General features: G+C 42.6%; 1 protein-coding gene across 1 annotated transcript in view; it reads left to right on the forward strand.

Moving 5' to 3' along the window:
- The window catches only part of SLC9A4 (solute carrier family 9 member A4), a 37,676-nt gene extending 21,212 nt beyond the window's left edge, over window positions 1-16,464 (forward strand). Inside the window, exons 7-12 of the mRNA XM_086740888.1 lie at window positions 700-770; window positions 3,071-3,232; window positions 8,414-8,510; window positions 10,586-10,717; window positions 11,468-11,555; window positions 16,163-16,464. Coding sequence (XP_086597014.1) covers window positions 700-770; window positions 3,071-3,232; window positions 8,414-8,510; window positions 10,586-10,717; window positions 11,468-11,555; window positions 16,163-16,464 — 852 coding nt within the window. The remainder of the gene's footprint in view (window positions 1-699; window positions 771-3,070; window positions 3,233-8,413; window positions 8,511-10,585; window positions 10,718-11,467; window positions 11,556-16,162) is intronic.
- Window positions 16,465-17,180: the final 716 nt, after the last annotated feature.

Raw genomic sequence — 17,180 nt, forward strand, 5'->3', positions numbered from 1 at the left:
GAAAATTAGAGCATATCAATTGATTTCAACTTGAAGTGCATTTAATTCTTACTATTTCAACCTTTACACTTAACCTTGAAAGGAATTTCTATTTAAAAGCACCACTTTCAACAACATATATGTTAGAATTGGCCATTTTTCTGTCTCTTTCTATAATACTGGAAACATACAAAAGATGGCTGAAAATTCTGGTAGTCAGCAGTGATGAATTTACCAGTTTCTTGACAATTTGCAAAATCCTAAGAGAACTTGTTGGTCAAGGCAAAGGTTAAGGTGTGGGGTAGCTGACCCTGTGCCCTTCTCAGGGAGGTCACACATGCAGAAGGGCAACTTGGTTGACAGAGCTAAGAATTTAATTTTTGTTCTTGTAGACAAAGAGAACCAGGCAATTTCTATGTGCAGTATCATCTCCTGTTGGACATAGTCCTTTACTTGGGCCTATATGTTACTGGGTGGTGATGAGATTATAGCAGACTGACAGACTTGATACCTCCATCAAAATATTGCCACTGCAGCCAAGTATAGAAGCTGCCACAGTGGGATCTTTGCCTTAATTTTTAGAGAAATGTAGACTCTTTCAGAATTAACTCACTGCCCCCAGTTAAAAAAAACTCAGAATCCTATCAACAATTGCGTATTTGTGGCAACATAATTTTCTCATAACGGCTACTTAAAATTTTTCCGTACTTGTTTCTCCAGTTGATGGATCACTTGAAGGCTGGTATTGAAGACATATGTGGACACTGGGGTCATTATCAGCTGAGAGATAAGTAAGCACCTCTTATTGCTGCCTACTATAATAAAAAAACGTATCTATCTGTCATGTAAAATACAATGGGTAAATAGAATAGGAAATCAGTCTTGTGCCTCGTAAAGCTAAAATAGCATGAAAATATTGGGGACATGTGCAATATCTCTTTTTAAAAGTGAACTCCTGAGTAACCATTATCTCTTGGGAGTGCAGAGCTTATATATTGCCTGCTAAATTACTTCTGCATGAACAAGCAGAAAATGAGCCCTCTGAAAGGAAAACATAGCACATGAACTCATGCTGTAGGCATCAGCCTGTGCACACAGCTTTGGCATGAATCTTAGATCCATGACAATGATCCTTTAGGTTTTGGATTTAGAACGGGAGCTACGTAAGGTGCCAGTGCTTCACTGACTTTTGCTGTAAGCCTCCACAGCAAATATGATGCCTTGTTGGTGAGTACAGATTCAATATTAATTGGTGTCCCGTCCTTACAGGTATTCAGTGATATTTAAAATAAGAGTACTGAAGGGAATGGTTTAATTTAAATATCCAGTATCATAAACAGATACTTTCTAGCTGGTCTTCACTTATGAATGCAGGACCTGTGTTGTGTCTTCTATAGGCAGGATGAGAAGGTTTTCTGAAGCTTTGCAGCTCTTCCAGGCACTGCCCAGAAGAGATGGATCTGCCATTCTGAGCTGCTATTCCCTTTATCTTTTCCCTCAGTGAGCTCCATTGTCGTGTGGGCCACCACCTCAGCATGTCAAAGGTGGCATGGGGAGACAGTAATCTTCCTTTTCCACAAACATGGTATTATGATGCTGTGGGCTAAAAGTTATCCCTTAGGCTATGCCTAGACTTCTGTGCTGGAGTTCTCTGTCTCACCTTTCAGCACTGGACTCCAGTAATCCAGCTGGGGGTCTGCTGAGACATGTAGCAACTCCTTTCAAGACTGAGAGTCTCTCCCTATGGAAATTATAAATTAAGAGGGGGAAGAAGGCAGCTGGTTTGTACCCTGTTCTTGTCCCAACAGGGAATAATGATGCGTCTAGGGCACATACCTGGACCCGGAAGCTAAAATGTCCTGTTGGCTTTCACAGTATGGAGACAACTTTAGGAAGTCCATTGGGACCACACCACTGTTTGCACAGTCAACAAGCTAAACAATTCCCTGTTGGAGCAGTAATTCCATTGAAATAGCTGCATTTTCACACATCAGAGAGTGATGTGCATTTCACACATCTACCCAATAGCTATGAGAAAAGATTTTTGTCTAAACTAGCCATATAGTGTTTCAGTTCAGGGGCAGATTCAAACACCACACTGTATGTGAAAACATTTAAAGTAAGAAGGTATTCCCTAGACTTTTCTATACAACTTTAAAGGCATTTAGCATATGTATATCAGAATTAATTACCTAAGTGATGACATTCCAGGAGGCTTTCTGTTACACAGAAAAACATAAAAAGCTCTAATCCCAGTGGAAACATTTGTGTACTTCTTTTTTTTTATTAATGTATAAAGAGTAGCCTTTGTTAAGAAAAAATGTACAAACCTTGTAGTGTTTTTCCTGGTGTTGTGGAGCACACTACCTTGCTGTGGTAAACTTTTTCTTTGAAAGCAAGTGATAGGAAGATCTGCCATTGTTCTGCTAAACATCTGCCTGCAAGCACATATCTGTTCCAAAGCACACAGACATTCACATTCAAACTGTGCCACAGAGTAGCGATATTTTACAGTCTGCAGCAGGCGAGCAAGTAGTATTTTTTGATCCATTCAATTTTTCGGTTTTTCAGATCACAAAGAAATAAATTTTCTCTGCTGTAATTGTCAGGATTCAAAATTGCTGGCAACAGAATGGGCCCAGACTACAGTAACTGCTGGGCCGTTTAGAGCCTCATTGGTGGCTGGCTGAATAGCCCAGGATTACTGTAAGAGCAGCTGCTGCTGTTATGTCCTACTAGAACACAACATTTGTACAAAAGCATGGAGACTGGCCATATTCTTTTCTGACAAATGTGGTGGTGTTATATGCAAACACGCACCCAGCCCTCTTTTTTTTTTGCTCTGATTGCAGCTTGTTTCTTTCTTTTATCTGGTGGGTTTTGCAATCTCTGTGGACCAGCAGACCATGCCAAGTGTCCACCTAAAGGTCTCCACTTACAGGCCTTCAGGAGTCCACAGATGCCTCCAATTTGGATTCAGTTTCCACTGCTGAATTCTGTATGTGCATATTCGAATGAAGATTGGCTTGTACCACAGAAATAAAAACACATTTCCTTTTATCACAGTTTGATTACAATATCTCTCTTGCAGATTTAAGAAGTTTGACAATGGGTATTTGAAGAAAATCTTAATTCGGGAACACCAGCCCAAATCCAGCATTGTGTCATTGTACAAAAAGATGGAAATAAAACTGGCCATCGAGATGGCTGAGAGTGGCATGAAAATTTCAAAACCATCCACAACTTCTTCACAGTGAGTACAGATCTCCTGACCCTCTGCAGAGTAGGCATAGGAAGGAAGGGGATAAAAATGAGGGAATACCCAAGGGTTTTTATGGCTTCAATAGAAATGTAAGAAAAAAAAAAAGATAGTTATGAGAAGTTGTTGTTTTGTGCTGGCATTTTGGTGCTCATCATGCTTGCACTTTGGTTTTTGGTTCACAGAGTGAAAATCAAAACCAGAGGCATTTTCTCTGTTTTTCTTCAATGATGGGCAGTTCTGAAGAGGAATCATAAGTCAGGTGCAGAAGCCACTCTGGCTGCTTTAAATCACAGCACTGGCTCCAGGTGGCCGTATTTGTCACTTAGCTAGCCAACAGGTTTTTCTCATCACTGCTAAGTGCTGAGAGACCTTTAGGAGAGCTTAGAGCACAAGTCCCAACTCCACTATCCCAATCACAATTTTTTTTTTCTGACAGTAGATCTCCTTTAGCATTTACAATCTTTGGTACTTCAGTTTGCAGTCCCTCAAACTGTCTTGCCATATTTTGGGACTTCCATACCAAATTTGTCCTATTAGACATTGAAAGCAACCCCGCAAAGAAGGACTTGAGGGTACTGGTAGACGAAAACCTGAACATGAGCTGACAACGTGCACTTGCAGCACAGAAAGACAATTGTATCCTGGACTGTCTAATAAGAAGTGTGGCCAGCAGATTGAGGGAGGTGATTCTGCCCCTCTATTCCACTCTTGTGAGAGTCCACCTGGAGTACTGCATCCAGCTCTGGAGCCCCCAGCATAAGAAGGACATGGATCTGCCGAAGCAAGTCCAGAGGAGGGTCACAAAGATGATCAGAGGGCTGGAGCACCTCTCCTGTGAGGACAGACAGAGAGAGCTGGGGCTGTTCAGCCTGGAGAAGAGAAAGCTCTGGGGACACCTGATAGTGGCCTTCCAATACCTAAAGGGGGCCTACAGGAAAGATGAGGAGAGACTCTTCGGCAGGGCCTTTTGTGATAGTACAAAGGGTAATGATTTTAAAATAGAAGGAGGTAGACTCAGATTAGACATTAGGAAAAATTTTTTACAATGAGCATGGTAGAACACTGGAACAGGTTGCCCAGAGAGGTGCTAGATGCCCCATCTCTGGAACCATTTAACATCAGGCTGGATGAGGCTCTGAGCAACCTAGTTGGAGATGTCCCTGCTTCTTGCAGGGGGGTTGTACTAGATGACCTTTAAAGGTCCCTTCCAACCCAAACCATTCTATGATTCTATGAAACATTGATGCAACTTGGCATCAGACAGACCAGGGGAGAAAACTGGTGGGATCTCCAGAGCCATCAGTGAAAGAATTACCCTCTAGAAGAGAGAATTCCATACAAATCTTTAACTGCATATATTTATCCTCACCTTGCAACCCACTGTCCACAGAGTGGGTACTACTAATGACACTTGACCCCTACAAACTCTTTCCTGGATTCCTGCTGGCCGCTGTTGCTGTTACTGCCTGCTTGCTGCTGCTGCATCCTTCAACTCCTCTCTATTTTGCAGCAGCCTCTGGCAGGGCCCAGTATATTTTCCTTTTCGGAATGTTTGTCTCAACTCACACCAGAAAGTTCAAGTAGCAACTGGACATTAAATTAAAATCTCTTTTAAAATTGTTTGGTTTATTCATGTCAAGATTCAACTGCCTTCCTGAAACTGCTATCAGCATGCAGTGTAAGATTTAGCCCTTTTCTTTCTAAATCATTGATTGCTAAATGGACGATATTAAAGAATATTGTGTGTCTATCAAGCTCCTTTCTGTCTGCTGTATTCCTTTAACTGTTCTGAGCCTAGAAAAAATGTGCAAGATTGGTATACAATCTATGGCAAGCAAACCACATGCCTCTTCTTTTCTTGAGGGAAAGAGGAAATAAGACAAATTCTTTCAGTGTAATTCAGAAGTTCTCTACTGAGCTGAGAATTTAGATTGAAAAATATTCTATAATAAACAGCTGATGTGACGGACTAATTTTTGACAGCTGTAGTGTGGCTGTAATTGAATTTTACTGTGCATCAATCTCCAATGCACAGGCTCTCCTACTGAGATAGCGTTTTTAAAAATCAAGTGTCAACTTCAAAAAATATGCTGGCTTCATTTTACTGCTACACTGACTTTGGTAAGAGTAAATTTTATAATGTATCAATACAGTGCAGAACAAAATCAAGTGCCACGTTGTCATTTGCAGTGGTGCAGTTGTGTAAGAGCTATGCCTGATCAATATGACTTCCTTCACAGGACCAGTGAAGATTGGTGGAGAGTTCACAAAGTTAAAAATTTTAGATATAATATATAAAAATAATCTTACATAGTGGAAGGTGTTTTATTTCCTCCCTGTATCAACTATATCCATGTCTAAAGAAGAAAGAGATACTAATTTCAAAGAGTCAGTCAGTTTTCATGCTATATTATAATTTAAGTATTTTCTTCGGAAATATATCTCCTGTGCTGTGCTTTGTTGTAACATGCTGTAAGTTTCAACGAGAACAAAGAAACAGTTTCAACAAGGATTGCTTTATGGGTTTGGTAACATACCAGACTTGTTTGGGTTTTTTTTCAAAGTCCTTTTTTAATGCATTGTATATTTCAAAATGTAAACGCAATCTATTCCTTATTACAATACCTGTGCATTGTTATCAGTTGGGTAGGTTAATAGCTAATCCCATGAAAAGAATACACATTTTTTTATTTGTGCTCAAGAACAATACAGACTATCTTCTTCGTGTTTGTTCTCTTGCTATCCCAGCTCAGCTGAAACACAGGAAATTTTATTTATTATATTTAAATCACTTTAATAGCAAAATGATAAGACGTTAAATGACTTAGAGCTGGCCACTTGTGTGCTGGCATGAGGAGGGGGTCAGGTATGCAATTGGAAAAGTAAAGAGATGATCTGATGTCTTCCCAGCAGAGTTCTGCTCACTGCTTTCCCTTATTTGTTCGCAATTGTAAGATATAAAGAACCCGGCGAGACATTCAGTGAAGTGTGGACCAGATAGACAGATATTCCCTATGATGTCATAGCCACTTACATCAACTATGGCAGTTCAATTGTCTTTACACAAACGAACCAAGCCTGCATTTTACACGACACTACTCTTTGTCAGGCCAGATTGCCATTGGCTTGTGTTTGTTTTCCCAGCTGTGCATAGGGTCTCTCTGTTGTCCAAAGGGACAGCAGTGAGGGGTTGCTGACAGCAAAGAGGCTGGTTTCCTTGCTGTGGAAAGTAGCACACTGGGGGCTGTTCCACAGTCTGCGATATGCCAGACCCAGTATGGAATAAAGGTGCGTTACACCTAAGCCTGGAAACTTGGCAGCATTCCTGGACCCTCTCGGTGTTATCCCTGAGGGCTGAAAGCAAGTGAAAAACCAGCCAACCAGCCAACCAATGAACCCACTCAGCTGGCCTGGAATTGGGTGGTAGTGATTATTTATTTTTTACTTGCTGGCAAATATCTAGCTTTGTTGTTGTTGCTGCTGTCGAGAATCAATGAATGTCAATTAAACATTTGTTGGGAAGGATTTGTCAGGGCCAGGATAAAATTTCTGGTCAAATCCAGAAAGGAAGTCCTTTTCTCTCACTCCAGCTTGCCAACAATTGAGTGGTAGACTCATGGGTCTCTCATGTTTCATTGAGATCCTTAATCTATTGGTTACCCCACCCCTACCTCTAACATTGCTCTTTAACCTATTGTCAGTTTCTCTCATTCTTTCATGTAATAAAAAATTAGGCACATCTCAGTTTTGGTCTGATGCAGAATGAAAACACATTCCAAAACCTTGAAATGTATTGGGAGTGAATTCTTATGTTCCAGGGACTTTGGACAGAGCCAAGCCACCAATGGTCACTATTTATCTGACGGCTAGAGGCAATAAAATGTAGAATCCAGGCAGCTTATAATGGTCTTATAAGTTTTCGAGATGCTTGTATCAGATTATAGCACAAAACAGCGGCAGTCTGGTTAAACGAGCTGTAATTGCAAATTCCAAACTTCTTCCTATGTTTACAGCACTATCTTAGTTTAGTGTGAATCCACTTCCTTTGCTGTTGAAAGTTTTTATTTTAGAGGAAGTACAGAATAAATGCACATAAAGCTTTGTCAATACTGTACATTGATCATAACCCATTCTTTAATTGTACAATTTGCAGACAACACTTTAAGGACATCACTTAGCTGAGAACAAAGATTTGCAATTTCATTTCTTTTCTTTTCTTTTCTTTTCTTTTCTTTTCTTTTCTTTTCTTTTCTTTTCTTTTCTTTTCTTTTCTTTTCTTTTCTTTTCTTTTCTTTTCTTTTCTTTTCTTTTCTTTAAGAAAGTAAAATGGAGAAAGGACAAAAACAGAAACAAGAAGATGAACTCAAATTGATTCATCCTAGATGATCAATATCTGTTTCCCTTTCTTTTCTTGGGAATTCAGCTAAACTCTAACTCTCACACAGTTCGACTGATTTAGCAAAACCAGTTAACATTTCACTGCAGCCCTTGTCCATTGTTTTGCTAGTGCAAAGGGCAAGCAGCTACAAGTGACCGTGGTCTTCTTGACCCAGTTTGTCTTAAAATACAAAGATGACTATCTTTTAGGTAGTTCTTTTGTTTTAAATGGAGAAACAGGCTCAATGCTAAGGAAATCTTATATGTTCTCCTCTCCACAGGGCACATCTCTCAGACTCCTTTATCGACATATACTTTATTTCTTAAGTATTTGCTGCACTTTCTCAAAGGAGTTAAAACCAGTAGGACTGCAAGGCCCAGGCTGCTAGACCATGCTGAAGAGTGTATTCAGAGAGAGAAGGAAACTTGCAGTGCCTTCCTGAGTGTACAACTGTTTGTTGTCCAACCTAAACCTTAAAACTTTAAACTTTTTTTTTAAACCTTAAAACTTAAAACTTCCTTATGAAGATTCGAGAAAGAAAATAAGAGTTTCTGCTGTAACCTGTATGAAGGCTTAGGGCCCATTCTGACTACCCAGTGTAGCTATAAAACCCAGGAAAGAGCAAAATCTGTTGTTTTTTATTCATCTTTGGATTATTCAATGATGTCACTGATCACTGAAAGGCTCTTCATAGCCTTCTGATCTAGCACTAAAAATAGATTATGCATCATTTCGTGGGAATAGTACTTAATCAACTCATTAATATAATATTTAAACTTCTTTTTTATTTACAGAAGCAGCAGAAATCAGCGTGTGCATAGGCTCTCCCCAGCAGAGGTGGAGTGCATGAGAAATGTCCTGGCACATAGTCTGTACCAAGTGCGACAAAGGGTGAGTAAGCTACCTGTTATCGTGCAGTATTTGCAGACTGAAAGCTCTTATTTGCCCTCCCCATACCATGGCCACGGCAGGCTGTTGTACCAGGACCGATGCTGGGGTCACACTGGTGGGAAACGTGGGCCCAGAGCCCTCAGCCACTCCAACCCTGGTGCTGCACGGGGAAGGGAAGGCGGAGAAGGAGCCCTGGGTTGGGGCTCACTCCTGGGTGGTAAAAAAGAAAGCTCTTTTTTTTTTTTTTTTTTCCATCAGCTTTTCACCCTCATGGCAGTGAGAAAAGCCAGGGAAAATCTAAGACTGAGCTGTAGAGGTCAGACTTCCCTCGCTGCACAGCTACCTGTGACTCAGAAACCGCCTTCCTGAGGCTGCCAAACATCTCCAGGGGCCTCTGAGGTCCCAGGTCCTCTCCCCAAGGGCACGCACAGCCTATATAGTGGAGGCTGGCTGGCCGGGTGGGCGGCCAGCCTGCCACTGCGAAGCTGGAGGGATGCTGGCCAGGTGGCTACCTGGCACGCCGGGACGGATGCAGGGCGTTGTGGGAGGCAGCAGGTTGGCAGGTGGCCAGCAGCAGTGAAACTCCCCTGTGGAAGTGGGTGGACCAGCGGCGGTAAACATTGCATATCTCAAAGTCAGCTGAGAGTCAGGCTGGTAAATCCTCAGCCCATACAGAAGTCACAGTTTACCCTTGCCACAGAAGGAGAAAGGAGGTGAAAAAAAAATTGTACCTCCTCTGGAGCTTCACTTCACTTTTTGGTTTGTTCCCCGCTCCCCCCCTCCCCCCCACCCCGCCTTAAAATGAGGGAGATAATGCCTCAGCAAGGATTTGTTTTGCAGAAGGTTGTACTGATTCTGATGCAGCCCAGTGTATAATATCTACTTAATCCAATCTTGGGCCCAGAATATACAACTGAGTGCCCTTGTACTGCAATGAGTAGCAGAGGATATATTGCCATAACCTTGAAATTATGCAGATAAACAGAGCTAATTCATGTAATACACATTTGCTAGAGAATGCTAGGCCCTGCTCATTTAAATGTGTCATTATTAATATGATATTCGTTCCTAATATTGTTCGATTTGCCATGGACAATTATCCTTATGATATTAATTTCTTATCTTAGCAGCAACAATTTGCATATATGGCTGTCTCTTAGACTACTGAAATGAACTCTCTCTCTTCAAAATCAATTACAATAATGACTATTTGCACCACTCACTTCCTATGTGGTATTGAGAACGGTGTGCTTTTGGAAATGAAAGTTTGGAAGTGAAATAATGCCACTTCTAATACCTCACTTTCAGCTTTGAAGGCCTGGTAATGCTCTGGCTCATCAGATCAACTATACAAGGGTACTTTCAAGTGAGAACGTGATCAGATTCTGCTTTTCAAGAGGGCTTATAAACTTAACTGAGTTTTTCTCTTTAAGGCAGATAATTATTTCCCTCTTTTATAAGATATATGCAATAGATTTAAAAGCTTGTCCTAAAAGACACTCAGTGTTAGGGTAATACTAAGGTGTAGTTTGTCCAAGTATGGAAAGGAAACTCAGCTGTGTATCTCATTCTGGAGGTGTACTCTTCTTAACGTAACCTTTTGCTCCAGGGCGTATCTGCAACTTGCTCCTTGGCTCAGTAATTAGTACCAAGGCTCAGTGACAGGTTAACCAGCTATTTCTCTCTTGGTACCTGCCTCAGATCTGTAGATCTCAATTGTGTGATGACAAGTGACACGACAAAGAGAGGACAAGCCCAGAGATGTTAACAGCCTTGTGTAGGTAGGCATACTTTATGGTGCACTTTGAGCAGGCAAGAGTCTATCAAAAATGGCATCGAAATGGAGCCCTTGAGGTTTGAGACTTACAGCTGTGCTCGTGCTTCCTCCCATCTTGCTCTGCAGCAGTGAGGTTAGTGCAAGGCTGCATTTTTCCATGGGATACCAAAGAAACCTGTGATGAGTTGGTGGCCAAGCCAGGGGAGGTGTCCCTTTGGCACCATGATCGACCAGGCTGCGCAAGGTTATTAACATCGCAAGCGCAAAGAAAATCAGCTGGGTGCATTTTCTCTTTCAGGCACCAACATACAGCCGACACAACCTGCCTGCCAACACAAATGAGAAACAAGCTCAAGAAATCCTCATCCGTCGGCAGCACAGCCTGAGGCAGAGTTGCAGGAAGGGAAACAGCTTACCTTGGGGTGGACAGGTACCTGTTATGTAAACTACTATTCACATGAAAAAGGCCTCCACTTCTCTGTAAAAAAGAAAGAGATACCCATGTTTATACGCTTTTTTGAGTAATTAAAATGGATACTTTCCCCAATGTCCTCATGCAGCACCTAGGAAGAAAGAGCTTCACTTAGCTTGTGGACGGAAACACTTTTATGTCCTACCTATATACATTGATCAGAAATCAGCTACTATGGCTGTATGTAGTAAAATAATGTAACTTGCAATATTTTGGCATGTGCAAAACATGGTATTATCACAAAACACCTGATACAAAGCCCTTGACCCCTTGCACTGACAGTTTGGGCTCTTGATTACTAAGATTTGTCTGACCAAATGTAGGCATTGAATAGCATAGACATTTACAGCTGAGAAAATCACAGTTCAGGAAGATAAATAAGTTCTTGCTGGATATATGAATTTCATTTAAAGTTGTCAGTTGAAATAGTAAAGGTGAATCTTAGAAGAACATATTTCTCTCTACTGACTGTAAAAAAAAACCTCTAGGGCTGTTATATCAGACACAGACATTTTCACTGGAGCTGATGTTGAGTTCAAACATCCAAGCCAAGCATAGATCTTATTTACACCTCTCTAAATCTGGCTGAAAAGGTGCAGAGGCACAGCAGAAAAAGCATATAAGAGTCCCTTTTTACCATCCCACCAAATAAGTGCAAATTGTGGAGGCGATCAGAGACACTGAATGCATTTCTGTCTCCATACACAGGCTAGCACCAAAAGCATACGCTACCTCTCTTTGCCTCAGGGCCCCAGCCAGCCCACTGGACGAAAAGCCAAGCGTGTTACTTTTACAGGTAATGGCAATGCTTTACTCTTCATCCTGCTCCAGCAGTGAAAGAAACTTGTCCAGTTGCTCAGTGGATTTAACAGTACTAAATGAATAGGAGGTAATTCTGCCCCTCTACTCCTCTCTGGTGAGATCCCACCTGGAGTACTGCATCCAGCTCTAGGGTCCTCAGCACAGGAAGGACATGGACCTGTTGGAGTGGGTCCAGAAGAGGGTCACAAAAACAATCAGAGGGCTGGAGACCCTCTCCTATAAGGGCAGGCTGAGAGTTGGGGCTGTTCAGCCTGGAGAAGAAAAGGCTCTGGGGAGAACTTATTGCAGTCTTTCAATACTTAAAGGGGGCTTAGAAAGACTAGATATAAGGAAGAAATTTTTTACAATGAGGATGGCAAAATGCTGGAACAGGTTGCCCAGAGAGGTATATGCCCATCCCGGGAAACATTAAAAACCAGGTTGGATGGGGCTCTGAGCAACTTGATCTGGTTGGAGATGTCTCTGCTTCTTGCAGGGGGGTTGGACTAGATGGCCTTTAAAGGTCCCTTCCAACCCAAACCATTCTATATTCTATGAATACTTCCATGGAAGTCCCTCGCCTGTTTAAATGAGCTACACCCTTCTCTCCTATCTTTTTTATCTATGTTGTTTATATGGTCATTACTGTAGCAGTTTCTTTCTCATTCCAGCACGGCCTAGTTTTCTGTTTTTCCCCCTTGCACAAACATTCCTGTGATCCCTACAGTATGGCCTGGCCATGAGGGCATTTGTTTAAGGCCGAAAAAGCAAATTGTCTTTTCTCTGCAGCCCCACAGACACAATTTCATGTGCAACTGTCAGGAGTTGCTGAACCTGAGCCTGCTGCAGCTCCGTGCCTCCAGGTCCTGCCAGCAGCGATGCTGAGCAGGTATTCCCAACAGGCACCCCCCCACTGTAATTCAGTGCACACGTGCCCACGGTCGGACACACAGACCAGCACAGACAGGGCACAGGGCTCACGCAAATGCAAACAGCACCAGTGGCTTCATCCTGATCCCCTCTCTGTCTGATCTCTATGATAGCCTGTTAGTGGAAAATTATATCTACATACATGCTGTCTGAATCCCCCAGTAGCTGGCCTCAGACACACACTCTGCCCGGCTGCTGGCCCTGGACCCTCCATCTCCCCATTTGGTGGCACTTGGGCAGGTGAGCCCCTAGGGACACAGCCTCACGACAGCTGCTGGTACTCAGACCTACACACACACACGCACACACATACACACACACGTGCACAGACACCTTCCACCCCACACCATGCACTGTAGATCCCTCCAGCAGCTGGCCTTGGACACCCAGTCTTCTCCATAGTGAACTCCTAGATCCCCTGGTCTCCCTTTGCATCACACACAGAGACACACATGTGCCAACAGGTCTCTCTGGTATCATCTCCAGATTATGGCCTTACCAGTAGCCAACTGTAGACCCCATGGTCTCTTCAGTCACTGGTCTGGACCTCCTGCCTCCCTCAGTATTCAACTCACAGGCCTTCTGCTCTCCCCAGTCTCTGTGCTAGACTCATAGTTGCTCCAATGGCCGGTTCCCAAGCCTGTTATCCTACTTGATGGCTACTCTGGCTTGGTGACTGGTAGTGATTTTACAATAACATACTCACCCACACAATATGCATACACCCCAGTCCCTCCAGCTGCTGGCACTCAGGCCTCCACACACACATGCACGCAGTATAGGGAGATGCTCACCCAAGAAAACAGTCAGAAGCAGTGTTTAATGAGAAAACAGGACAAGACTGCACTGAAGAGGCACAGGGCATTGCCAGACACATGTACTGACCAACCTCTGTTTACATGAGACCAGCCCTTTCTATTCCACTTTTCCCCTCTATTTTCCCGCGCTTGCTATTCTCCAAGCTACCCTGATCCCTTCCTTTCCCTGCCTTTAGTTCCTGCCCTAAACATCCCATGATAAGCCCTGTACGATCCCAAAACAGTCTCCCCAGACATCTCAGCAATGAGCCCTGTACCCCATCACCTCACTCTATGAGGTGCCCTAGGGAGAGTCTCCCTGTTGGCTCATCGTGGTGGGTTTCACCCTGCCCACGGGGCTGATCACCCCCATGATGGATCAGGGCAGAGGCTCAGGCTCGTTCCTCTGACTGGGGTACTGGGGGCTCTTTTACTTGCCCTTGTGCCTCAGGGACCCTCTGTGTTTGTGAAGTTGAGACTGTAATCACATAACCCAACAAAAAATCCTGACAGAGTCTGTCCCCAAGCAGCTGGTCTCTTCTCCGTTATTCCCGGCTTGCTCTCTGTGACCATTTCTGTAGTAATACTGGTGTTACTGCGTAAAGTTATCAGCCAGTCTCAGGTTATCATATGTACACAGTAAAATGCAGACTCATCCTCCCTTACACTCTAAGTGAGGAGACAGAGGGTGGGGATGGAGCAACACTGAATTGCCCAAGGAAACATAGCAGAACAGTGTCACAGAAAACATGGAATTTAGGACACTTGAATGTTCACCGTTGTCTCCTTCTGTAATCTCCCTGATTTCTTTCTGAGTTTATTTATATGAACCTGAAAGGCATTTTTGTTCCTTAGAATAATTCCTTTTAATTTCTGGCAAAACTAGCTATAGCAATTGAAACCGTATTTTTAAGCTTTGTCTTTACATCAAAAACTTGGACAAAAGAGTTTGTTTCCTGCAGGTGCAAAATTACTTTATTTCTTCCCTTTTTGTTTTCCTGTGAAAGAGATGAAAGCAAAAGAGATCTGTGTAGGTAAACCACCCCCTTGGGGCAGGACACTCACACCTGATGGAGGCAGAAGAGAAACCCATAGGATCTATTCAGAGGGGAAAACCAAAGCTGCTCAAGGTAATTTTTTTTTTCTATGCAGCTTATTATTTTCTGTCTTTCAAAAAGGCTAAATTTTTTCTACACGGAAGCCTTAGTCCTAAAAGCGTTTCAGACACTTTCAAGGTACCAAGTCCTGTTATAGCAGACAGGCACTTGATTTCAGTGGGGAGAGAAGTAAATCCTGAAGCAGGGAAGGCAGGTACCTTTTCACTGATAGCTAGGCCTGAATTTGGGCCCTGCCTTGTGATTAATGCAAATAATTACACTTCTTGGTCTAGCTTCTGGCACTATCTTATGTCCATTGCACAGCATTCACACCACTATAGATGTCTGCAGCAGGAGGAAGCCACCCTAAACTCCTCTCCTAAACTGTGTTAGGATGAGATGGATTGCGCTGGGGAACTGAGAAGAGAAATACTCAGTATGCAGGAAATTAGAATGACAACCTCATATATGCACATACGCATCTACAGAGATAAATGCCACCTCTTCTGTCTACGCCTGCAAGCCCTCCCGGAACAAGCATCCTCCAGCAATTTTAGTTTAGCCCTTATATGTAGCATACGCAAAAAGTTTAGTAACTAAGAAGTCAGAAGTGACTACAAATAGATCCTTAAACTGCCTATCAGCTCTTTCTGCCATTCATACGAATGAATGATTTCTCTGACAGTACTATTTCATTTGCACTTTGTAGCAGTGATGCCTTCAAAGGGCTGAGTAGAAGCCCTTCAAATCTGAGAATACCTTTCCTATTTTATTGCTGGTGCTGTGGTATGCTCATACGGCCTAACAGAAGCAGGTTCTGCTGTTAGAGAAATGTGTGGCCCTGTTCGATGGCAGTAAGTACCGGTGCATGGACTCCTTGTACAAGCTGTGAAGGAAACATTAGCTTAAAATAATTTAATAGACATTAAGCTGCAATAACTTGATAAATTTTGACTGTGTGACTGTACCCAGTACACATGTGCTTTAACTGCAGCAGGATATAGTCCAATTTTACTATTCATGGACCTTTGTGTTTATCTCCCCAAACCTCCTAGCTTGTTATGAGCTGTTTCTTAAATTTACTAATTTGCTAGTGCATAGTTAGACCACAAGTGGCTTTAAGAAAAGTAAAAAAGTATATTCTGTAAACTCAACAGAATGAGAGATCCAGTTATTGGCCTATTGCAGACAAATTTTTATTGTGTACTTGTGGCAAAGAGAGCTGGTAGGAGCAGGTCTGACACACCCAATGTAATCAAAGTGCCCTAGAGTCAAACTCCTGGTTTCAGGTGAAACTATTTTCTTCCCAGCTGTTAATCACAGGTGACTGGTAAACTTGACGGCACCATAGTCTTCTCCTTGGACACTTTTTGTCTTGTGCTGTGGGTTTCACAATGCTTTTCAGCAATAGGACTATGTAGACTTGTGGAATTCATAGAAGATTGAAAGCTGCATAAAGGAGCACTGTGAAGGCATTGAGCTGGTCTGTGAGGCACTAAAAGATAGATGAATGCACTTATTCACTGAAGTTTCAGGGCACAGACAAGATCAATAAAATCTTTTAAACACCAGCTTTGGGATGAAAATTAAAATGTAGGGTTGTTTTTAGTTCTCGGCTACTCTCTTATTTTATAGATATTATATAAAATGCTTCAGTTCCAGGGTTTAAAACCTTAATGCTGTTTTGTATTGAATACTCTTTAACTGTCCTTTCACATACCATGGTGTTTCTCTTTTCTTTTCTTCAAAATATGGGTTATTTGTCTGTTTCCCTCCAGATCACCACAGAAGTGGCTCTGATGCTGCTTTCCCGATAATGTTCAGAACGCAGCCTCAACGACAGCCCCTTGAAGCAAAACACCGCCGGGAAGAGCTGATTCCAATGGCACGCTTGGATAGACGAGCGGGCCCATCTGATCTGTCAGGTCGAAGAGGAAATTCAATCAGCCAGCGTCGTTTCACCAGAGCAGACAATCTAGCTCTAATGCCAAAGTCTCGATTCACTGTGGGAGAAGTAGAGGGATATGAGTCAGAAGAAGAGACAGAAACGATGGCACCAGCCAGGCCATTAGCCATATGAGGAGCAGAGAAGAGCAACGTTTGCATCTCTAGGGCCCTTTGTGCACTGCTCCAGAGAAAATAACAAAGCTTTTATATGAACCAAACCACAATTTTCCCTTTGGGACCAGTGCATTTGTTCTCATATCACTTTCAAGTGCTGTGTCAAGGTACTTAGTGGCTCGGAGAAGACTCAAATTCTTATATGTTTATATCAAGCTTTCTTTCCAACACAACACTGCAGGAAAGAGGGGAACGTGATCTCTGTAGAGGTTTGGACATGGATTTAAATGACAGTAGTCGGGCACATGCAATGCTATGGTGGAAGCTGATGTTGCCTTCCTCTGTTCTGTACTATGGCCTAAATCCAGAAGAAAGAAGCACTGAAGAACATGCTTAACATCTGAGTCCCCAGATTGGTAACTTCAACCAACTGTCTAGAGCTTTTGACCTCAGAGTGGTTGAGATATTCCAGGAAAGAGTTTAAAAAAAGAAAGGCATTTTTAGGGCACTAATGCCACTGATGATGCCTAAAGGGGTACTTAAGGCAAAAGGATTCTCTAGTGGACACTTTCAGCACTTGGAAGTCTCTTGGCATCTCAAGTTTTGTCTCTGCAAAAGTGCCTAAAGTCAGTTGCTGTGATGGTCTGTAACTCCTGCTACTTTAACCAATTTCAGCATGTAGATACCTATCACTCACCTACAGTTGTTTTGGATGAATAAAGGAAGCATCCTGGT

This window comes from Chlamydotis macqueenii, chromosome 1, assembly GCF_036417535.1.
Source record: "Chlamydotis macqueenii isolate bChlMac1 chromosome 1, bChlMac1.mat, whole genome shotgun sequence".
Classification (NCBI taxonomy): Eukaryota; Metazoa; Chordata; class Aves; order Otidiformes; family Otididae; genus Chlamydotis; species Chlamydotis macqueenii.